Source organism: Hypomesus transpacificus, chromosome 1, assembly GCF_021917145.1.
Source record: "Hypomesus transpacificus isolate Combined female chromosome 1, fHypTra1, whole genome shotgun sequence".
Lineage (NCBI taxonomy): Eukaryota > Metazoa > Chordata > Actinopteri > Osmeriformes > Osmeridae > Hypomesus > Hypomesus transpacificus.
Genome location: NC_061060.1, coordinates 2,983,252 through 3,008,562, shown reverse-complemented (window position 1 = coordinate 3,008,562; position 25,311 = coordinate 2,983,252). Strand labels below are relative to the sequence as shown.

Here is a 25,311-nt window from a genome sequence, read left to right as displayed (position 1 = left end):
TATAAGGACCACGTATGTGTTAATACCCGTTTGAACCAAAAACAACAGCTATAGGCTATTATGTTCATGAACAACAGTCCATAGGTTGAGTCTATCTAGGCTACACATCTCAATCGCTGTGGGTATTTTACTTTGGCGTACGTTGATTTTTTATCCACCAGGCCCAAATCTGCCGTTTCAAAACATCTGTGATTAATATGCAGTCAAATAAAACAGCCTTTGATGCCAGATATTACTTGTTCACAAAGACCCATATATAATCAAACCATAAACTTTTATAGTTATAGATTTGGCTGTTTGATAAGGCCACTGCTAAGCTCACAAGCCATTTCCAAACTCTTAAGTGCACCAGTAGAGCTCATTGCACGTAACTATAGCTAGGCCAACGTAAATTTTTTCAGGAATTCAGACTCGGGTTTGTGGAAGCGCTCTTGTTAAGTGGAGGACAGAAGGAAAGAATAGAACGAAGTGTTTTAGAAATGTAGTATTTTGGTGCCCTGTTCAAAACAGATAGGAAGTCTGATATACGTCATGCCGTTGTTATTTCTGTGTGGTGACATCGCACTGGATAAGGCCTAGACTGGGGAAAACATTCAGGGTGGATAAAGAAGAAAAAAAACACTTTAAGCACCTGTAGCAAAACACAATGCACGGCTTTGAAAACAGTAAGGATGAGGAATTTCTGTAAAATGGGCCAAGTCACGTCTACATGGCGTGTGAGACAGCAGGATGAAAGAGCGCCCTGGTCTCTGCAGAGGAAATGAGCGTTGAGTAGGCGTCACCTGGATAACAACCTGCCACTGACACGATCTCAACCAGGCGAGACCCTTCCAAACTGACTACGCACCGTCTTCATAAATGCCTCGCAGACAGCTGTTTGGAACCAGTTTGTCTAACGTCAGAGGACCGATGTTTTACTCCACGTACAGCTTAACGATTGCTTGTTAATGTAGCCTATTTGCAGTATGTTGTGTAAATACAGTAAGGTGTAGGAATTCCTTCCATCAAATAGCCTAGTGATTAATACTGAATCTGGCCGGATTTACAAACAGGAAAAAGTAAATTATTGAATGTCCCACCCTTTAGGCCAGCTCAGTGTGGGCGTGAAAGAGTTGTATATTTCATTATCCGTCCGCTTGCAAATTATTCTTAGTTTGAATCTCACGAAGGAACACTGGCCTACTTTTTGAGAAATGTAGCGTACAATATAGGCCTGTACATTTTTTTCTTAATTTTTGTCTGGGTCATCAAATCGTAAGATACTAAATTAATTTTCCCTCTGAATTGGTTACATTAAACTTACATTACCACTGTTGAATTTATTTGCGATTGAGTTGCTGTATAGTTTAGGGTAGGTACTTGATTTGAGTTACTACTGAGAGCAATTCTTCAGAACAATCCTGGGTATTTGTTTTGGGTCTGTCAAATGTTAAATGTTTAATCTGTGTATATACTTCAATGTATTCCTTTTCTATTTAGTAAACACTGTGGCATCCGCAATGGTAGTGTTTATGGATTTTCTTTTTGAGGACAATCACATTATAAACAAAGCATTACTCTACTGCATTCCTTCTGTGGATTATGAAATTCATCGGAAGTGTGAAGTCTCATTAACAAACAATAAAACAGCAGTTATTCAGCGCCTCTTCCCTTAAGATTTAACTTTGATAGGAGCACTGAGATAAGACATTTTTGTTATGACTTAGATTGAATGATAATCTGTGTTAACAGCCGTCTGGTGTCTATAGGTGGCCATGGTTCACAAACAACTCTTGAAAAACGAAACCTTCAGGCTCCAGTGTTGGGAAACAACCTCAACATGTAGGTAAAACAAACCACAGGACTCGACAACAGAACGACAAAGCCTCCATATTGATCATCTTTTCAAAAAGTCACAATATTATTTAATATAAAACACCTTTAAATGTAGCATATGAGAAATCTTTGTGCAGACATCCCATAATACCAGCCTGCAGTCAGGATGGAGATAATCCACCTTGACGGCTGGTGACTTCAATGGCAAATTCCAAGTGCACACAAATGTCTGAAACATGCATTACTACGTTGTATAAAGTCAAAAGCAAGGGGAGAAAAAAAAGGAGATCAAATCCATGTTGCCATATGGCAGGGTCAGAGTCTGTCCTTTGGGGATTCACAGGGTAACAGGACAGTCTTCATGAAGGGGCATCGTTAGCGTGTATCCATTAGATCCTTTGGAGGGGAGGTTAACCGTTGTCCCCACTCTACACCGAAAGCTGAAGGGAGAGTGAAAATCTAGTGTAAGGTAAGAAAATGACATGTTCAGTTCTGACAGAACGACAGCAAAAGATTAAAGACACATCCTTTTCATTAGCGTGTAAACAAACGCACAACATTTTGAACAGACTCGAAATGTCTCTAATGAGAAGATTTACACAGTGTAGTGTGCTCTACAGAAGAGGACATGTGGTCTTCACAGATATATAAACAGTGCAGTCGTCTTTAAAGGTCTCCCCAATGTCCTTAACGATGCATGGTAGGTCCTTTATACGACAACGTCCATTCAAACAGTCCAGAAAAAACTGTACAGGTTTTGACAGTCCCGTAATTCACCAGTCTCTGAACATCAACTTAAGGCTGAAGACACAAGCTTCTCCATGGTCCATCTACATGGGAGTGGTCCCTTTAACGGCCCATCCAGTTGTGCCTTTAAGACTAACATTTACTACATATTTGTGCCTTCATACTGTTTTGCATTCACACACGTACACCTACACACACACACACACGCGCTGTATGCAGTCAGACCACAGATGCCAGGGAGGTGACGGAGGTCACCTTGTGGTCGTCGGCCCAGGGCTGCAGGTTCTGCAGGGCGTAGAGAGAGGAGTTGTGCAGGCACAGGGGGTCCTGCTGCAGGGGCTGGCTCAGGGTCTTCTGGAAGGCTTCCTGTTGGAGCTGCAACATCAGTCGGTTGGCCTGCTGCCTCTCAGCCTCCCTCTCCTCCGCAGTCTGTCTCCTGGAGACACATTACATTTAAACTTTTACATTTATTCATTTAGCAGACGCTCTTATCCAGAGCGACTCACAGTGAGTACAGGGATATTCCCCCCCGAGGCAAGTAGGGTGAAGTGCCCTAGGACAGAACGTCATTTGCACAGCAGGGAATCAAACTGGCAACCTTCGGACTCAGCCATCTGACCCCCACACGGTGCAGCAAAACATATAGTACCAGTCGTAAGGTGTTCATTCAGAGGGGGGGGGGGGGGGCGATCTGAATCGGAGATTTCTTGATCTGCAGACAAGTGCTCTAACCGCTAAGCTATACTCGTCCACAGCTGAGGGGAGGCAGTCACATGTTCTCCTGAAAACCACTGTGATGCTAACGCTAGCTTTAAGGCACTTTGGAAATACAAGACACCAAAATGCATTAATATGCCATAGATGTATGTATATGTACATATACCAAAAACACTAAATATATTTCTCAGAAGGTGGTTAGGAAAAGGTAAAAATTGTTCAATTAACTGTTTATTATAAGAAGAAAAAAACGGGAGTGTATACAACATATTATTATTAACTAATTTGTTTAAATCCAGTTCTAAGGTGTAACTGCTGTAACTAAACAACCAATTTATATTCAACCTTGTTTTACATCCTGCCCCAAACCAGAGCACATGCTGGGATTTAACACACTCAATCAAATATATTAAAACTATGAAAATCTTTATAGATGAAAACAATTAACCTAACAAGCATTACTAGGCCGAAATGGTCCTCGAATAAACGATATTATTATAATGTTTAGGACTGCATGTCACACAGAGATAGAAACACACCCCTCAAATATTCCTTCGTACACCATGCTGCCTTTTTTAGCCACACATTTTCTCTAACTACATCAGCGTAATGTGATTTCTCTGCTGTTCATTTGATCAGGCGATCGTAACCAGCGTACCTGTCACACAGATTCATCCTCCATGCACATCCTATAACATGAATCACACCAAAACTAGCAAATCCGAAAAGTGGTTAACCAATTTAGTGGTTATTCTTGTCATGTCATTAAGCTGCATGGAAACAGTGTTTGTATCAATGGTGGAAAAATCGGATAAGATTTTTTGGAAAAAACTGGTGAAACATATTGGGCAGATTATCTAAAATAGATATGGTTTTATACTCTTATTTCATTTTACTTATATTTCAGTTTTTATGTATCTATATTAGCTATTGTCACTTGGTATGTTGGTAATGAGACAAGTAATTCTTGATCATCTCTTGGTACAAATCAACTTTGGCTTTTTGCCTCTGGTTTTTCAATTAATGTAAAGTAAATATAATATATCACAATTCAACTGCTCCCTCATTTATCTGAAGATGACTTTAAACAACAGTTGAAGTGAATTAGAGGAGTGAGTGTTTGCCATGGACAGTGCACTCAATAATCCAGATGAGTGAATCAATATCAGCAAGTCAGCAAGTTTCTAGAAGGCCTTTTAAGAGCTGGACTAATTGTGCTTGGTCAAGTGAATTGGTCTGAAAAAAAAACAAGTGAAATCCACGCTAAGCAAAATAAGTTCTAGCTTTTTTTTTGTATATCTGTGTCAAAAACAGCAAAAGCTAGGCATTTATACAAAAATCTTCTACTATACTGAAAACCTAAACCTTTGAATAAAGCATCTGATAAATGATCAAATGAAAAATATTGAATCTAAACACTCAACGAAGGAGTGAAAAAGAACTTCCGTCAGGTTACTAGACCTAGCTAGGGCCCTCACCTCCACTTGGTTCTCCTGTTCTGGAACCAGGTTTTCACCTGCGCGTCCGTCATCTTCAGGGCTTTGGCCAGCGTTGCTCTCTCGGCAGACGCCAGGTACTTCTGGCGGTGGAAACGTTTCTCCAGCTCGCAGATCTGCACGCGGCTAAACGAGGTGCGAGGTTTCTTTCTCTTGGGGGGCGTGCGGTTCTGGTACGGGTGGCCGATGCGCCGAGTCACGGAGAACGGTGATAGAGCTGCTGAAAAGGAAGAGAAACAGGGATGGGTTTTTTTATATGTAAACAATAAACACCTACATGTATTTTTTGGAATCGTAATAAAAACCACCATATGTTTATATCCCCTGTAGAAACATGTGCCATGAAAGGATATCGTCATGTTCAGTCTGCTTTGTTGTCCGACCTAGTTATCTGTTATGTTATTAAATGTTTTCTGTCTATCTTGCTTTTGTCAACCACGCCAACACCGCAGCATATGAGAAATCTTTGTGCAGACATCCCATAATACCAGCCTGCAGTCAGCCCTGTCCATGGTTCGATTAAACAAAAAATACCTCACCTGCAGTTTCTCACCCCGGAGACATAATTCCATGACTACCCAACCATCTACTCTATCCGGTAAACAACACAACAGGCCTCGCCTACGACCCGACCAGGGAAAGACTCACCTGGACATGTGCCCTTTCGAAAGGGATAGTCTGCGAGTGGGCCTGCAGCGTCTCGCAGGTGAGCGAGCTCAGGGTAATAGTGTTTGGCTAACGTCTCCATAGAGCTCCAGGCAGGGACCCTGCCGATGTCTCCCTTGGGGATGGGACAAAGGCCGGGCAAGGACGCGGGGGCCCCAGGCCTGCCCACGGATTCTCCTGCTTGGCTGTCCTCTATCTGTTCCGCTGGAGAGAGGGAGACACAGTCAGGGTCCCAGGAGCACAGGGAGGGGGGCACAGGGAGGGAGGGGGGCATGAGAGGGGGTTATGTGGGTAGGGAGGGATGGTGGTGGTGGTGGGTGTCCCAGGAGCCCAGGGAGGGGGACACAGGGAAACGCGGTGGGGGGGGCGACCTCGTTGATTTTACTTTACATTTGTTATTCAGTCAGGTTAGTATTTGGGATATTGTCTTAGTGATGGTGGTTTTACTTTAGCAGGTAAAGGCACATATATGCAGTATACACCACACATGAACAGACAATAGCAGTTATTAATGGATTATTGCAATGGTATTTATGTTGTAGGTACTACTATCATGAAATATCTATGGATACAGGCCATTGTGTCAGGCTTGGATAAACAAACTCCTCCCTTGTAATACAATATTCTGAATGTAGATCCGCTCTGAAGCCTCATCCAGGACTACTCTTGGAAGCCTCCTAATATCAGCATCATTCCTGCTTTTGTCAAGCTGTTTGTTGGTTGTTCTACAGTGTGTTTATCTGGGTTGTTTTGTCAGCGGGATCACCAGAAGCTAAAATGCAGAAACAGAAACATGTGCAAAGATGCCCCCATGGGGAACTCTAGATATTGTGTTGAGAGTTCAGTTGCCTGAAAACTCATCTTTTACAATAGCACAACAAACCCTGCATAGACAGAAACACAGGACGATCACGCATGCGAATACACACGATACTTTGTTTGGAAAATCACCATGTGAAAAACAAGTGACATTAACTCATAAAACGTTACGGTAGGGACGCTTTGAGTAACTCATTTTGTTATTAAAATATATACCATGGAAAAAATAGACAAAATAACAAAGTATTAGATGGTGTTTGATCTACAGTATTTTTGCACAAAAGTGTGCAGGTCACACAGTTAGACCCTGTCAGTTCAATGCCCCAAAGGCAGGTCTGGAGACAGATAATATGGTATTACACGTCTATTTACAGACATCTGTGAGCTAGCTAATGGCCCAGACACATACAAGCACGTTCGTATGCAATCTACCCAACAGTAACACACAAACAGGCGACATGCGGTCCAGTGGAAAATACACGAGACAGTTTGACCTTGCTAGGAAATCTCTGGTGCGGTTGTTAATTAAATACAAAGCAGGAACCTTAAATTAGAACATAAGGAACTGTATTTTCCCTAGCAGGTGTAATCATAATGATTGCTATGGAATTTGCTCAATATTTTGTACAGACAGAACTGGCAGATTTAGAGAATGCTCCACCACAAGTCCCAAGGTCACTATTATTAATAAGTGTTGCCACAAAGTCTTGTGTTTACCTCATCTCAATTATAATTCACTATAAAATAATTATTATAGTTGATCCAATGACATCCCAGTATTGTTTATGTAGCAGTAGACTCCCATAAACCCAGAGCATCTGATTAATAATAATGCATACTAATTTATTACACACAAGAGAATCAACAACAAGCAGAATATCATAGACCCACATTTTTTCATATAAACGTGAAACAACAAATACTGTTGTTGAGGAAAACATTGTTGTCCACATGAGGATTGTGGTCTCCGTGGAATGACAAAAGAAATGGCCAAGAATCCTAAATCTGTTGCCTCGGTAATACAATTTAACATAAGCATATCAAAAACGAAGAAGCTACACCGCAGAGAATATGGGGCTTATAATAAAACCACTTATACTTAATAACACTTCACGGTGACAGCGCTTCGCTTCCCCTTAGCGGATATTACCTTTGTAGCAATCTAATAAATATAACCATGAAGGATTCTTAAAGGGATATTGAAATATAACATGAACATATATTGCTATTTATTATACTATAAGACAAAAGCAGGGATCCTTGCCGCTGTTACAGAAACTGAGAGAGCATGTTTGAGAGAAAGCTAGACCTCTCTGACAAATATAATATTATGTGGTGGTCACCATTGTTTTCAGAAACAAAAAACAGCCTTTTGCAGGCATACCATTATTTTGAATTATGACACAGATGCATATTTTTCACAAGAGTGTTTAACTGGTATTTTCCTATTTAATAGGGCCACCTAAATGGTGTTGATGTTTTCTAATTGTTGTTGACATAATGTAGGCCCAATTAAGAGAACATTAGTGGAAAAGGAAATAAAAGTTTAAGGAGGCCTAGTATTTGTAAAATGTCAACATTTCGTATAATAAGAAACATTTGAGTCCCAACGTTAGTTTTACTCCCATTTAGAAAAGCCTAGAACATTGAACATACGGTTGTTTTTGTTTGTTCATAAACGTTTCTAACACATAATTTAATATGGGGGCCTGTTAGGAGGCCTGCGTGTGGATTTTCGGTCTGTGAGCCCTCTTTGTTGACTTCAGATTAATCTGTTTATAGACTTACCTTCCTCTTCAAAACTGCAAACTGGCAAGAAGTCAATTAACATAAAAACAAGCGGTAGCCTATTCCATTTCAACGCCTCAAAGTCTATCCGTGATATGTCTGGATTGTTGTGAATAGGATCTCCGAGGAGAGGCGTGTTCACCGTTTCATTTCATGCGGTGACACTTGCGGTGAAACTTGGCGCTGCCTTGTGTGTGGTGATCATTTCAATGAGTCTACGTCTATTTCAAGCTAAGATATATCGAAAATAGCCTACAGTGCAGCACGTACACAGCCCCGTGGTTGTAATGTCCTGCCTATTACTGTACTGTTGGCAACATTAATTTCACAATTTGTTAGTTGGTGGATTCACATGGGGTTAGTAAATGTCTGTCTCGTCTCTCAATAATGTTGACGAATAGCCTCAGAGTCACTCCAGTGCGAGTACAACAAAAATATGTTTTAAACAAGGGGAAAAATGTGCTTGTGAATGACAGCGTCGAAAACAGAGGCTAAGTCTAGGTATAGCCTACGCTACACCAAAATGAAACAACTTAAACGAGAGGCCCATTGTGACTATGAATAAAAATTGATAAGCATATTTACATAGTATCTTTTGCAGTTGACATATTGTTCTCTGGTTTAAATAATTAATGGCGAGGAACAGCATTGTGAATATTTAATGCTGGCAGATCCATGATGTTCTTCATTTTCATTTTGAAATTGGTGACGTCATGTGAGAACTTGTATCGCTCGCGCAAGGGTGAGGTTATACACTCGAAATAGACCATCTTACGATACGGCCCATTCAATTAGGCTACTCATATTCATTTCTCGTCTTACTTTAAAACAGAACTGTGGAGGCCACATTATAGGTCCTACTGGTCTCCGTGTCTCGGTCTCTCCACCATAGGTCATGAACACACTCACTAGTCCATAATACGACACATGACGATTAAATTAAATGATTATCAAAACCATTAGGACAATAACAAGCGTCAGCTCAGTACAAAAGTGTCTTTTGGTATACATGTCAAACATTAGATAAATAGGCCTACGCATAGATAGCTACCGCAGATACCGCGGTGAATAAAAAGCGAATGTGTTCCTTTATGATTTGCATGGTCAACGGTTCGATGTGATGCATTGTTATGTATTCGTTACAAAAACACGTTTTTTATTTTATTTCACAGGCAAAAAAAACACATCGATAAAATCACTGAGAAGTCTATGAAGGAACACGGGCTACACGCGTCATATTGTCATCGGTTTTTTTAATTTTCATTTGCCTGAATTATTATTTTAGGGATAGGCTACTTCTTCTTAGGCCTTAGGCCTACGTCATTGATAGCCTAAATAAGTTAGGCTATTTAATGACGTAGGCTAAATGATTAATAAGCTATACAGGTCTACAAGTGTGTTCATTTTGATTCCCCTTTGGATCTAAAGCTATATTCAACTTGTGTTTTCATGGGTTAGGGACAATAATAACATGAATAACAATAGGCTATTAATTTGAATAATAACAACAACAACCACAACAATATAAGTAGGCCTAATATCCTACTAATAATAACAACAATAATATTAATAAATATAAATCCTCCAAATAACAATAATTTGGGATTAAAACAGCCTATAGTGGCTTATTATTTTATATAGGCTGTGCTATTATACTGTATAGTGGGCTGCTACTGGCTATTACATAGAATGGTGTTGCTTTTCTGCTTTGCTAAGATATTTAATGCCGTTTTTTTTCCGAGCGATTTTATTAAGCCGTTGTTGACCACATTTCTGCCCACATTTCTCACTCTCAGTCTTTCTCACTCTCTTCTGTCGGACCATGAGGCTCAATGTCGTTATTATGATTGTGATCATTATGACCATCCTCTTATATTTATCAGCCTATCCTTTCTGTCCACCCGCTTTTCAAAAAAAGATCAGAACATATTTTTCTTCTCGTTTGAGTTCTTGATCAATTAAATTCCTAGTCCCACAGCCTAATTCCATCAAAGAGAATCTGACCAATTGTCAAACAAAATGTTTTAATCTTGCCAATTGATTATGGTTAAATGTTTTTCTTTGTATTTTAAGACCACAAAAACATACATCCGTTTTATTAGGCTAAAACCTACGAGGATAAGACTGAATCTGCGCAGTCTCAATAATAATTACCGATTCTTTGTTTTCTTTTTTTCAATAAAGATCCATGTTAATATTTATTCTTACCAGTCAATCTGTCCTTTGCGAATCTTCTGCTGCTCTCCATCCAGGGAAAAGTAAAGTTCGCCGGGTTCCCCATACCTGGCATAGTTGTCACTGTGGGTAGGCCAGTGCCGAGGCCAGGTGTGTGGGTAGGAGGGGGCGGGTGTGGCGCAGGGGGCATCGGTCTGTGAGCGGGCACCCTAATAACACCTCCGGCATTACCGGAGTTAACGTTAACGTTCATGTTCATGCTCACGTTCATATTCATATTCACGTTATAAGAACCGGCCAGCCCGGCAGCCATGGAACAAGCCGGGTTATAGACGCTGTTGTACCCATTGGTGTAAACGTTTGGGTAATCCGTGTCGCTGGCTCGGTTGGGTAGCATACAGCTGCTGGACTGGTCCGTGCTGTTCAGAATCTGGTCGATCCCAAAACTGATAGGTTCGTGCGGTTGGTGCGTTTGGTTCACTTCTTCAATCCCAGTGTGTTCCATTGTTGTATTCATTGTATCACAGACGCTCACAGTGTTTCGGGAAAAGTATAGGATCTGATGTAGATGATGTCTCCCTAGGTGCAATATCAGGCACTGAAATGATGCCCACGTGTGCGAAAATGTCCCTTTTTTGAAGCCTGAAAACTTACTTGAAACGTAGTCTACGTGACAAACACCATCCAAAACCTTTCCATTATTTGTCCAGACGAAATCATGCTTTGGTAGGCTGAATTATCTAGGCTATTGATAATCCATCGGTACACAGCTACTGGAGGCTATTGAAGTGCAAATCCCGCACCCCGTTGCATCATCAAATGTATTTCGGCATATTCAAAACGGGGATAAATGGTGATATGTGAAGTTGTTATTCCGATTACTTACAGCTAAATCCGTATTTGGGCTTCCGAAGTTCTCCCGAAGACACTGGCGGTGAGCTACAGTCTGCAAGAGCTCCAAAAACAGAGGGCACAGACGTCTCAACCTCACCGTATCAAAAGACGAAACTAAATTAAGTGTTAACCGTTCTGTAGCCTACATGAATATTAATTGGGAAAGCACGAGATTGTCCTGTTCCACTGTGTCTAGAAGTGATTTTCAGCAGGTGAGATACCCCTACTGCATAAATCCTACCATTCGGTCAACTATTGGACCCCGCGTTTCCAACACTTTGTAGTCCGTTCCCATCTCTTAAAGAACCCGCAGCTATTTTCTAGATGGTGTCTTGCGCCTCACAACAAGCTGGGGAATACTATCCGCGATGCCGCAACAGATATTATAGTGGAGGAACGTTGTTTAATAATAACAGAACATCAATATTAATCAACATTATATAAAAACACGAAATGAAAAGCTTATAGCCTATAATAACCCTGTTAAACATTAACGCATATATGTGTCTAATTATCTTTTCATTTCAAATGGACCAAGGACGTTGGATGACTAGGCTACAAAATGTGCTTTTACTGCGATCTGCCTAGTGAAATAAGTCTAAGGTGTTGATTTTTGATAACCTGGCCAAGGATAGGCTACTCAGTTCTGTAATGCCAGCCCTTTCATAAGATTTAGGAAACCACAGTGGCTCGCCTGTTAGTAGGCCTATGCTGCATTGCCTACATTAAATAATCATGCAAAACGCATGCGTCGGTTGCCCCACATTATTCAAACTTTTTTTCTCTCCCTGAAGCAACACGATGGATTACCCGGTCTCAATTCAATAAAATTGAAGAATGTCTCATAATAAAACCGCAACACAGGGAAAACGAATTTAATATATCATCGTTTTATTACACACTTATTTCAGTATCCGTGCGAATAAAGATATCTTCCAGCAGCACAAACTGGCTAGAGGGAAGCATAAAAATCAATTGTGTGAATTCAACGCTATATCAATAATGGTGCATGGACCAGGGTAGGGGGAACGTAGCTACCCTGCTATTAGATGTGTTTGTTTTTAAATGTGATCGAATATAATGAAGAGGGAGCGACATTTCTAGTGTCAAATAAAAATGATCACCAATTGCTTTTTTAAACCTGCCTGATCACATTAGATGACAGCAGGGCCTAGCATATGTTGCCGGAAATTTTGAAAAGATGTTCTGTCAGTGTAGCAAAATGAATGTTTAAATATGATCATGATGCATTACACATTATCCCCAATTGCCAAAATTGATATAGGCTTTCTTCTCCTTCTAAATAGCAACTCTTAAACCCTGGCAGCAAAGAGCCAAAGAAAAGACGACTGCGCGTGTCTCCGCCAAGGTCATAAACGTAAATGGAATATTAAGCACGTAGTTAGCAATTCAGCTCTGAAAGCACAGGAATTAATAAGGATAAAGTGTACAACGTGTTAATGACGATTTACAGACTAAAACGAATTATTGTCTTTAGAAATATAGTCTTACACACGGCTCACCAAAAGGATAATTGAGATTGTGGATCATTATTAATGTCCTCCCATATTAGATATCTGGTTGACCCAAAGAATCATACAATAATTTGAAAAAACATAATTTATTGTTCTCTTTTCCGGCTATACCTTAAATGAGATTTCCAACGTTTCGAACGATATTCGTTTATGGTAGGCGATCATTCCAGCCAAAAGCAAATGATGCTAAACAACAAAACCAATCCAAGGAACAGGCAAAACGGTATAACGTTTAATTGCGTTATATTCTAATCATTTTGAACAGTAAGAAGCACTCTCCTTATTGAACGTGACAACTTAACGCTATTTAACTCGAGTTTCATTTTATTACAGGCGTATTTAAGAGCTCATTCTGAAATCAAACTCATTAGACACAACATGTATAGGCTAGTTTTAAAGCTGAGATATGGGCAGATGAAGGGCACCAATTGAAATCAAACCAGCACACAGCAAACGTTCTATGGGGCTAAAGTCTCTTAGCTACATGAATTCATGGGACTGCCATTCAACTTTTCCCCTTAGATAGAAGTGGATATTTAAACTTGACCAAAAAAATTGCCTCTTAAGATCTGAAACCAATCTAATCAAAACCTCTCACGAATTTGCGCACCCCCGTCGCGAGCTGCTCGGTACGTGTGTCTCCTCACAAGCAATATGAAAGGTTTAGCTCAGTGCCCCAGGGCTATGTCAATGCTGGGCCGAAGCGCGTGATGAATCGTTATCTGCAGGCAGTGTTGCTCGTCTGGGTAATAAAGTACCGGCAAACTGGAGACAAAAGGAATTTGTCACAGTTGCCTCTTCGAAATAATAGTGACCTACCAGCGGCTGGTGTGCGTGTGCATGTGTGTGTGGAACCTTCACATTGAAGGGTGAAGAGAGGTGGAAAGTGAGGATGAGTCTGCGCACTAAAACACATCAAATTCTGGTTTTAATGCATGGCAGGATGACAAATAAACCATGCAACGTTGAAACTAAACACGCGTTGTGTGATCATTTAGCCTAGGTTAGCCTAATAATTTCAGCAAATACCATTTCAACCGTTTTAGCAAATGCGTCTGGTTTTACAGTGAAAAACCTTTGGAGGTTAAATAACATCACATTCTATCAAATTGGTGTAATTGAGCTTTCCGTTTCTTCATAATTCTTATGAATTCCTTATAATAAGGTATGACTTATTAATGGGCAATAAACCATGAGTTTAAAAGGGCTACGTTCAAATAATACCCTATGCCTCAATTGAACTGGATTAATTTAGGCTATAAAAATTAGGCCATAGCGCAGAATAGCCTGTAAATACACACATTAGGCTGCATGCAATCAAATAAGTTGATTTAACAATTTATTGGATTTAACCATTTAAATTCGTCTACGACTTTGTTTTCTGAAGGATCTCGTTCGTCGTTGTTTGGAAAAACAGAAGAAAGACGCCTTAATTAACTCGCGTCACTCAGACTCGCGCCCAGAATTCTCTGCTTCTGTTCCGAAGCTCTCCACTCCAGCATGTGCAGCATTAAGCTGATGGGCCTGTCATCCCGTCCTATTTGCATTCTCAGGCCTGCCTGTTTTGCTTTCTGCTGTAATTAGGTTGAATTCAGACCAGATAGAATTACATTATTCTGCATTTCGAGCTTCAGTCCTTGACTTCCCATGTCCCTGGGGTTAACCTGGCGCCTGCAGATCAGACAACACTGGACGGGCTGGACTGAGTCCGCTCGAGGGGCAAACAAAGACGGAGGCTCGGGCGTGCGAAGCATCGTTGTATTTGTTTGGTTAAATATGCGATGATCTTGTCATAGCCGTTTGGATCAGTTTTATAATCGTACTTTGACAGGTTACTGGAAATATAGCTTGCTTAATCGATGTGGAAAGAGGCTGTAAATAGTCATCATTTTAAGAAAAAATAAGAAATGTAGGTGAAAAATTGTTTCTGTTGTTGTTATTGACCTAGTAGCACATAAATGTCAGCATTCAGAACTTTTAGTCGGCTATATACATCATCATTATTATCTTAATAATGCATATAGTTGGCCATGTTATTGTTAAAGGCCTGTAGATATTATGAAGATTTTTCATTATTGTTGTCGTTATTGTTACACAGGCTTGTTGTTATTGTTAATGTTGCTGGGGCCTATAGTCCAAGTAAAGGCCTATTTGTGTTTGCCGGAACAACAATAGTGGCATCACAGTTTTTATGATGCTTTGTATATCCTGTCAAATGCGTGGCATGTTTTAATCAACATTATTGATATATGTGAAAAGTTGATTTCAGAATGTAAGTGTTTTAAAATGTATAATAGGCCTAATCAAGCGTTTCGAGGCATCATGAGGACATGGAAAAATAAGTGAAATAGATTAGTATTATAGCCTGCCTATAGGTAGTAGTATTCGTTTTCAACAGCATTCGCATGAAGCACCTGGTAGATGAAAAGGTTGCTGTCATAGCTCACTGGTATTTCTGGACGTGTTTGACTTCCCTTTAGCGAGCATCGTGATTTAATAGAAGAATGGATGCATTTCATTTAGCGACACCGAGCAATGTTGTTATCCTGCGAGGTTTTGACAAACTATCGCAGCCCTTTAAGAACTTAAGCAACATTAAGAATTGACAAACAAGTTATTTGCATTGAAACATTATATACACATAAACATGTAATTGTTTAAAAAATAAAATACCACTATTAGACAGTTTGGTAACTAGCAGTCTGTTAAGGTATAGCAAAGTGAACTATCGATTTTCTATCTAGTTAGGCTATAGAATAGTCCTACAATATTTCTTATTAAACTATTTGACCACTGATTGAAATCGATTGTGTTCACATGCAGTGAGTTTAATTCTTCGATGAAATGTGGGAGAAATAAATAAGTGAGTTTGGATTGGAGCCTGTATTCTGTGTTATCAGTAAAACTGAGGTTTCGTTGCTGCAATTTAGATGACAGTGTTATAAACAGATGAAACGACTTAAGATCATAGTTCACACAGGTAAAGATTTATGACACAAAAGAAAAAAAGTCACACAATAGGGGCTTATTTTGGATTCCTTGCATTTAGATGTTTGTATATATCGTTTTTAAGTCCTACATTTGATTTTGCTTTTAGTTATAAGGGGACATGTTTAAACCTCAAAAGCAAAATGCATATATTATCATGTGTCTACACACCTTTACAAAATTAAAGTGTTCCAGGAACATTAACCCAGAAAACACCATTGCATTTACCAGTTCAGGAGCATGTGTGTCAGTAAATATCACCCTCTACCCTCCCACCCAAACATATCATACTGCTTTGCCACCATTTGGTTTTCAAGACACTCCAGTGACTCCACTGTTGTACACATGCATCGCATTGAAGTGTAATTGACCGTATCATTGGCTTTGTGTTGTTTACAAACCGAGAAGAACGAGCAGTAATTGAATTTCCTCCACGGAGCTGAGCAGCCACCAGCCGGCTGTCAGCCCAGCCCAAGGCCTCGGGTGCTGGGGCAGGAGTTGAGCCTGAGGGCCCTTCTGCCAGCCAGCCTCCATAGAGGGAATGGACACCCAACACCCCCCCCCCCCCCCCCCCCCCCCCCCCCTAAATGAGGAAGCCATTCTGAATGACAGCATATAGTGGACCAAATCTACAGACCTTATGGGGAAGAATAAATAAATAGTCTTTCAATCAAGAATGGGTATCTGGTCTATGTGGCCTGATTGTTGTGAAGTCGTTCAGTGCCGTTTGTCAGATTTATTCTGATTGAGATTCCAGCAGTAAACTCCCAGGCTAAGAATTCCTTCTGAAGGTTTTCTGTGAAATCTCACAGAAACTGCATGTATTACTGTTGTGAGAACCAAATAAAGGGCAAGTTGACAGAGGGGAATGAAGCAGGGTAAGAGAGAGGGGGAGGATGGGGAGGAGGAGAGAGGGGAGGATGGGGAGGATGGGGAGGAGGAGATGGAGAGGATATGGGCAGTGGGCGGGATATAACAGTGATAGGCAGTCCTGATGCCTGAGGACACATCATTATTACAAAGCCTTGTGCCTCTCTCCTTCCTTCCCTCCCTCCCTCCCTCCCTCCCTCCCTCCCTCCCTCCCTCCCTCCCTCCCTCCCTCCCTCCCTCCCTCCCTCCCTCCCTCCCTCCCTCCCTCCCTCCCTCCCTCCCTCCCTCCCTCCCTCCCTCCCTTTCTCTCTCTCTCTCCTCTCTCTCTGTTTCACTCCTTTCTCTCTCCCTCTTTCTCTCTTTTGTATCCCTCTCTCCATCTCTAGCTCTCATTATTCTGTCCCTCCCTTACCGTACCTCTTCCTTTTACTCTGCCGTCCATCTCTCTCTCCCTCCTCTACCTATTCCTCTTCTCTCTCTTTCTCTCCATCTCTATCTATTATTCCTTTATCTCTCTCAGTTTTTTCTCCAGAGTCTTAGTTTCAAAGGGTGTTAAGAAATCAACTACGCAGGTCTAGGCCTAATGAGGGCAACATCACAGGATGTAATGGAGCTGCAGTTGGTGTAAGTATTTGAGAATGAGCAACATGGAAGACATTGCTCAACTTAATATCTCACAAATTAAAGAATAACACGAGCTGACACTATCTCCTCTGATCAATTAAGCAACATAATGAGGATCAAGCTGTGCTGAAAACAACAGTTTGTTTCTATGTGTTTCTCGTTGCTTCCCATGAGTCTGGAGAGTCAATATGATCTTATGTTGTACAATAGGCAGTAGCTTGATCTCTCAACAAACAGCAAACACTGAAAGAGTCCTATGTACTGTTAGGCAGCTAAACGTCAGCTTAGCTTACTGTCACCACAAGGAAACTAATCTGGAGACCTTTAGCTATGAATAGTCTAATGAATGATAAGAGTGTGTTTGGAATGAATTTATAGGGTTATGAATTGTAAATAAAAACATGCAGGGTGCCGAGGACAGAGGGCGAGTCGGGATGTGATGTGATGGGATATGATCCGTTCTAATGACAGTTATCATTATTAATATCCCTTTCACAGGTGCCTGACGCAGGTGCAGAGTCGACAGAGTGCTGTCCCCCTCCATTTCTTCCACAATCTCCTCCCCCCCAGCCCTCACCAGCCACGACCAGCCCCCCCAGCCCTCCCAGCCCCCTCCAGAGCCACCCCCTAGCCCCCCACCCGCCCCCCCTCCACCACACAGCCACCATGCCCTCTCTGTCACACCAACATAGGGGCCATTTCCGCTGTCGTTCATAAAAACCCGAAAGGACCTCTGTTGCACAACAATATTTATTTGGTCAATAGACCATTTAATAAAGGCTTAAGGTGGAGGAAATCTGAAATAAATATGATTTTGCTGTCAGGAAACAGAATGCATAACCGGCAGTTCACTTCATGTGGTGGAGACTGGCTCCTGCATCTTCTGTCTTTGTTCCATGCTGAGAGCTGCAGCGAGACTGAAATCCTGCTGTAGAGCCAAACAGGAAGATAATTACATTTTCCATGTGGAGCAGAATGGAGGGTTCTTCCTATGTTATTCATCATAATGAGGAGGAGGTAATAAGCCACCATACATCAAGACTCTGACACTGTAGTTTGCTATTTGCAAGCCCAAGCATTCTTTTTCTTTTAATGGTTTTAAACTAAATTAATGTGCTCTGCACTCAATGCCTGTAATCAATTGTGAATGAGTTATCTCTTAAAGGCTCGCTCACCTACTGGGTTTTATTGTGACTTGTATATGATACGTGTTAAAGCAATGAATGTGTAATAGTTAACAATAAAAAAATAATAAAAAATAAATTTAAAAAAGTCAAAGATTTGTTGCAACACGGCTGGTAAGTTTTAATTCAACATAATAGATTTGCATTACATTTACTAACAAATTACATGATAGCCCTGTTCCTTTCATATTTATAGTTCCTAATTTAGGAATCTTTCAAAAACCTCTTCCTGAAGGCTCTTATAAAGATGTGGTGTAACTTAGGCTAGTCTCTGCTGGCTGACTAACTCTGTCTCAGTCCCTCACTCTCATCCTCCAGCCGCCAATACTTAGCCGAGCGTGTGTTTCATCACCGTGTCTAATAACACACGGCCAAATGAAAAGATGCAGCAGCAAACAGTGCCCGCTAAACTGCAATCCAGAGAAAAACGTCCGTAAGTCATTTATAGTGTCTGAGTTCTCTGCCCTCAGGCTTCCTTTAATAAACAGGTAGAACTCTAAAAAAAGCGCAAAGGAAAGGAATCCTTCAGACTCATCGTCCACCAGCTGCCATTAAGACACAATCTAACAACTTCATCAGTGCACAACCAAGTGGGGTCAAATTGACCTGGTCAGTGTTTCCCAACTTCATCAATCGTGGAAACTCAATCAGGAGCACACTGACCAACTCTAAGCAAGCAGTCTGTGCCCTTCAGGAGTAGCCTACTGATTGTGTTTCATTTATAAAGGAGGAAGGAGTAGGGATGCACTGTCTCCCCTTTGTAATTAAGAGTACCCAAATAAACTCTGTTAGCCCTGAAGAAGAACTGGTGGAAACAAATAAAGACCTAATGAAGAAATGATTGGGGTTTTATAGATGTTGGAGTAGAGAATGGTAGGCCGAGTTGCCTCTCGAATAAACAGCTTCTGGTACGTTCTCAAATCATCCTCAAAATGGATGCTTTCAAAACCGGAGTGTGAGTGTTGTTCATTATTGGAAGATGAAGAAGGTTAAGTAATGAGCAGACTAGTTCCAACTTACATTTTTAATATGTCTTAATATTCTATTTGGTGGACAGGAAGATAATGTTATTGAGTTTCCTGTGTCTCTCTATATTTAACCTCTGCTATACATTTTCATTAGGTGACCTGTACAAACAAACCTCACAGGAAACAACAAGTCATTTGTGGCAAATAAACATTAATTATCTAACCAAATTCTTTAATTGCGTTAGGATTATGATTAAGATAGGCTATACCACAAGTGTGGATGTAACCTACTGTTCCAAATTTCTTTTAAATATATAGGCCTATATAAAAACTGAGTTTTAATTGTTTAACATTGTTTCTCCATATTTGAAAGAGATCTTATAATATGTGTGATTCCAAACAAGTTTTCTGTTACGCAAAAGTGCCTGTTGTTGCATGTTTACTTTTCCCTGACAGCAGATCCACCGTTTGAGCCGTTTGCGATGAAAGGTTTTGACTCCAGAGATGAAAGTTTGTAAATTCCACAGTGCAACTCTGTCTCCCGTTACAAAGGGGTCAATCCACTTGTAGTGACTAGATTTTAGTGCCGAGGACGTTCCAGGTCCATGATCAAGTAGACAAGTCAGCCATGCCCATACCTCATCCTCAGCTGTCGTGTTAAATCCCTTTCTAACTAGGCTTCCACATTTATTGTAAACTTGCATAATGCATATAACCAGACATTGGTCAATGAATCAGTATGATCTAGCTTTATAGCTATGGAAAATGAGGCACATACCTCCCCAAAGAGTTGTTGCAGAGGCTTGTTGAGCTATCGGTGTATCAGCACACATCTGAAATGTGATCTTACACATCTGCGTCTTTCCACCATGGCTAAATTCCTAGCTACTGTAGCTAAGGGATTGTTTTGTTCCACTGTAGTGCAACTTCAATGCTTCTCTGACTGTCCGTCCATAAAAGTGTCAAGACTGAAATATCTGGATTAAGACGGGGTGAAGTGGCCGCTGTTTTCACTATGTTGTGTGAAATGTCTCCGTTGTCGAGCCTGTAGGGACTTCCAGCAGGAAAATTCATTAGCGTTGATGGACCTACGTAAAAACGTGAACCTCCTAGAAACCAGATATGCTACTTCCTTATGAAGGACACAAGTAAAATTTATGTCCAGGCTTAAAATGTGGTTGGTTAAGTTTCATGTAAATGTAGTTTCATGTTATTCAATAACAAGAGCTCTTGCAGGTGTTTGGGCATATCCTACACTGGACTATTTCAACAGGCCCATTTACTGGCTTCTATGAAGAAAAAGTATGGAGAAATTGTTACAATTATATTTGAATTGGCCTATCTTCACCCACGTAATTGAATCCCGTTTGAGATGCTACAGTTTAGGCTTACGTTTTAAAATAAATTCAAGTAAATACTAAAGCCTTTAATTCCTTCAAAAATCCTTTCGTTTTTGTGTAAAATCATAAGGATTATTAACGGAAACATTTGTTCCGCACTTTGCGAAACCTTTGAATTAATCACTCTCTTCAAAGAGAGACACAGAAAGCCCCACCTTGGATTGGGCAGGACGACAACAAAGTCACAGCAGCGTGACATTGTTGAACTTTTCACTGCGGGTTCATACACGTCCAGGCTTCTACCTAATATTTATGCATTCCCATCTGCCATTGTCTTGGCAAAGCCAAAGCAAGAAGACGATCATAGAGACAGGACAGCACCAGTCCGAAGGCTCCTACCGCTGCTCTCTCGGCTTGCTATGATGAGCTCAGCAGTGACTCGTGGAATGAGCACTTGAAGGGGGCGTCTGGACTGCGTCTTTTGTCTACACCGCCAATCAGGCCTCTTGAAACGTTATGTCGCCATGCAGTCCAGGGCTGTGCCATTTTCATTCCTTTCCGACTACCGCTCTCTTCCACCTGTCATCTCGGCTCCACCACCCTCCGGCTCACTCGATGACAGCTGTCGAACGTGAGGGGATTGGCAAACCGCGATTGAGAGTTGTATCACTCACTTTGATGTGATAGTCACACAAGTTTGCTCAATGAAGGTTAGGAGTTAGGTGCAAGTGTTAGGAGTGACAATCAGCAAATATACCATCCGTTTACTACCAGACAGGCTTCATGAATTGCACTCAAACAGAAATAAGCGATCCAAGTTGACCTTACATTTACATGTATTCCTTTAGCAAACGCTTTTATCCGGAGCGACTTCCAAGAGAGAGCTTTACAAAAGTGCATATGTCAATGATCATAAACAACGACAAAGCCCCCAAAACATTGCGGGCAGCCAAAACATGAAGCAGACATTATGAAAAGCAAATAATTGCCAATGGGAAGAAAGTTACATAAGAGCATGTAGGCTAGTTAAACTAATTACAATTAAACAACATGAACCTCAAAAGTGCAAGAGTGTACCTCTAGGAAATCAAGCAACAAGAATGTAATTAATATACATTTAAAATCAACATTCTGGGACAGGTCTTCAGATGTAATGCAGACTATATCTACAGGTTCTCACACAATCCAGATATAGTATAGTTCAGGTATAGTCCTAGTATAGTCCAGTATAGTCCAGGTATGGGATAGTCCATACTAATTCAAGGTATAGTCCAGGTTTAGTCCAGATATAGTCCAGTTATATACCTAGTGTTGTATGTGTGTGTTCAGTGTGGCTTGCTACTTGGTTGATACAGATCAGGAAGTTTAAAAAGCATATCATCCTCCCAGGACGTGAGAAAGCCCTCAACCAGCATGATGGGAAGGCTGATATATGAGGCTCCAGCCATTGAAGTTGGTCTCTAGTAATCCCAGGACCAGGCTGAGGGTGTTTGGAGAAACACAAATAGTACCATCATGGCTCGATTTCAATGAGCAACCCCCTCTGGGCCTCTATTCATCTGCCCAGCTATCTCTGTACAATCTCCTGCCTGAGTTATATTACCTCCACCTGAAACTGATGGCAAGGAAGATCATCTTAATGGACAAAACAGTGACACAGCAATGTTGATGAAACGCTTCACCATTCGTGATACAGGTAAAACCTTTTTCTCTTCATACTCTCTCAAGGTCAAGAGGGTAGCATTAATCACTCAGGCTTTGCCCTGACAGCTTTAGGACTGGGGTGTTGCTCAGTCTACGCCGGCTGAAGCAGCTGGGGAACCATGGAAACAGAACGCAGTCCCAAGAGAAAATATCACTGTGCTGACAGTAGACTTACAAAGTAATACAAACACACTTAACACACATTAAAATGGTCTTGTGTGCGAATGTACAATACACATAAATGTTATGAACAATTCAAATTGTAAACAGAATGAAAATGTATTAAACCGTAATTTAATATTTTGAAATTAGATTGAGGTAAACCCTTTTTTTCTTGGGTGACACCTTTAGAGGGGAATTGGGAGTCCCCATGTTGTTAACACCAGCTGGTACTATCAGACCAGCAGTCTGCTGGTACTATCAGATCAGCAGTCTGCTGGTACTATCAAATCAGCAGTCTGCTGGACTGGAGGTGAACGGAAGGGATTTGGAGGGTTTCTTTTGGACTACAAATGTGACTCAAGTTTTCATGTAGCTTATGAATGATCAATGATGACTGTAGTATAAAGGACGGGGGTCAATTCTGTGTTTTCAGGATGTCTTCACCAAGTGCTGCCATCTCTCTAGGAAGATAAGTGACTCTTCAACAACAACAAAAAGTCTCAAAAGCTCAAGAAGCATCCAGTAGTAATAGTTAGTAAAATATTCTGCAATCCTCCGTACAGTGAAATAAAGCAACGTATGCCCACATTGTCAAATGAAAAACCGACAACAATCAAATAACTTGTTCTTCGTGCTTATGTCAGCAAATTTGTTCAAAAACCAATCCTATCCAATCAACCTAATTCGCCATGGGGTGTGACAGTTTCATACTGTTTGTGGCGCCTCTCTCTGCGCCTGTTTAAAATTAGCTCCAATTTCCCACATAAAAAATAATAGCTAGCAGTGGCTGCTGCGCTGGTGCTGGTGGAGCGGTAGGCCTCCCTAATGAGGCAGCAGGTATCTGCTGCTGGGCCTAACCTGATTTCACTCACAGCTAAAGAGCAGATCCTATGGCGCGTAAGTGGTCGTGATGGATGAGTGCTACAGCTCATCATCATCCCTCCCCCAACCCCCCCCACCCCTCATCCCCCCCCCCCCCCCCCCCTCTTCCATCCCAGTCTCAAAATCTGCTGTTGAAACAGTCCAAGATGGGGGGCGACTGGCTGGTGCCTCTCCCACCCCCCTCCCCTCCCTCTGTGACATCATCACTACTGGCGGAGAGTTCTGTTGTCGTTGGCTGTGAGTGCTACCCATGTCTCCAGCATTAATAATGCAACTCCAGTTGTAGGAGACCTGGGGTTTCAGTTAGCCAAGCATGAGTGCACCACTTAAGGTGGCGTGGCATCGAGTTGTCTGGAGTGTCTATCTCCTCCCTCCGCCCAGCCCTGCCGTGGTGTCCCACGTCCAGCCCTCAAGGGCACGTAGATGTGGTTCCTGGGGTCAGGGGACCATGTGGTGGGACATCAATAGGTGGTAACTTGAGTAAACACTGGGTAAGACTCCCATGCACTGATGCATACTGTTGACTGTTTAAACAGACTTGTTTTCAGAAAGCAACAAAAGTACACTAAGACGGATTCCTAAATCCAGTCTCGGCTGACCCCATCCAGCTATTCTAATACTCCAGTTGAGTTGAATCACTGTCTGTTTGTCTGGAGTTTTGACTCTTCTGTTGTTGTTGTTCTTTCTTTCAATTCACTTGAGGTTGCCGTGGCAATCTAAAATGATAATTACCCAAAAGACCTAATCAACATTAGAATGATTATGTCATTAAATCACTAACAAGCAACAATGAGATGGTAAACATCTTGTGTTGTTTAGTTTGGAGTTAGATCAAGAAACGACTAGAGTCTTGCGTTTTGTGTATTAATTTCGATTTAACCAAGAGGGAAAAACCACTTTATTTGATTGGAGTTTGATGGAATGAATCATTTTCACTTTTCAACATTTGCATAAAGGGTCATGGAAATGAATTATTGGAATGCGCACACTTAAACGCACAAAGGTTGTGAAAGTGATCATGTTGATGGATTTCAGACAGATTGCGGATATAGGTGCTCAGATTCATCAATATTTAAGGGAGAGATGAATTACTGATATCTAAAGTCTCTTTAGCTGACGTTCTGACCTTAAGAGTCTCCTCTGAAAGACAGACAGGGAGACTGATATAGTGGAGTTCTGGTCGGTAAAGTTGAGCAGCAGTCAATTAAAGCTGTAAAGTGTGTCTCTCTTCTTCTGCCCTCTCCTTCTCCGTTCCGCTTGAGCAACAGACCAGACCCCGACACCATCTGCTGGAAAGCCGTCCTAAACTTGACCCTGTTGCTCCTGCGGGGTTGACCTCCAAGGCCACTGGGTGACCCCTGAAACCTGGCATCGTTAAAGTGAATCTGACTTTCCGTATAAATCAGTTTGACACACCGTGGTAATACTGCGTAAGCCCCGGTCTGGAAGAGAGCTCTCCATGTGCAGCAGTTACAGAGCAGCAACAACAAAACAACATCAACAGCAGCAAAGAGAGAGTAGATGGGTGGGCATTAAACGGCCATAAATCTGGAAGAGGTCTACGGGTTTTCTGTGTTGCCAGTATTTAACATGAGGGACATGAGGAACAGACAGCACATTAAGCGTGATGCGTTCCAGAGGCAGCTAAGTTCGGTGCACTTTCACTGGCTCTGCAAAACTCTGGTCTTTTACTTGGGATCTGCTTCTCATCTTTTGTCACAGTTTGAGATTGTGTTGGAGATGCCCGAGGGTAGCAGTCTAGCTTTTAATTAAAGCAGGAAATGTTTATTTTTATTTTAAAAAGCCAATAATTTATTGTTTTTCTCATATTAAGAAGAGGAAGTAAATGTCCCATTACTGTAAATGATTAAATATATGCAAGGTCCCTTAAGGGAGCTTGGGGCATGGGTTTATTATTCACAGAATTTAATTATTTG

At 41.3% G+C, this 25,311-nt stretch overlaps 1 protein-coding gene across 6 annotated transcripts; it reads right to left on the bottom strand.

Annotated features, from left to right (window-relative positions):
* Positions 1-1,567: 1,567 nt before the first annotated feature.
* Positions 1,568-11,687, bottom strand: tlx2 (T cell leukemia homeobox 2). 6 transcript variants are annotated; one of them, XM_047023797.1, is made up of 5 exons: positions 10,257-11,685; positions 5,424-5,645; positions 4,758-4,992; positions 2,818-2,998; positions 1,568-2,274 (listed from the first exon to the last, which is right to left on the bottom strand). In XM_047023797.1, exons 1-5 carry the CDS (start codon positions 10,738-10,740, stop codon positions 2,191-2,193), a joined length of 1,206 nt encoding a protein of 401 aa, XP_046879753.1. In that variant the 5' UTR covers positions 10,741-11,685; the 3' UTR covers positions 1,568-2,190. The 6 variants fall into 6 exon arrangements, with proteins under 6 accessions (XP_046879753.1, XP_046879744.1, XP_046879771.1 ...); XM_047023788.1 differs by having other exon boundaries at positions 4,758-4,995; positions 10,257-11,683; XM_047023815.1 differs by having other exon boundaries at positions 1,568-2,255; positions 4,758-4,995; positions 10,257-11,682.
* Positions 11,688-25,311: the final 13,624 nt, after the last annotated feature.

What these genes read in the sequence shown, in the direction of transcription:
- tlx2 (XM_047023788.1), bottom strand. Translation starts at nt 10,740, where the DNA reads ATGAATACAACAATGGAACACACTGGGATTGAAGAAGTGAACCAAACG. An exon ending in CGCAAAGGACAGATTGACTG is followed by an intron (nt 5,646 to 10,256) that starts GTAAGAATAAAT and finishes CCCTCTCTCCAG; the next exon opens with CGGAACAGATAGAGGACAGC. An exon ending in CCTGGGCCGACGACCACAAG is followed by an intron (nt 2,275 to 2,817) that starts GTGACCTCCGTC and finishes ACCTTACACTAG; the next exon opens with ATTTTCACTCTCCCTTCAGC.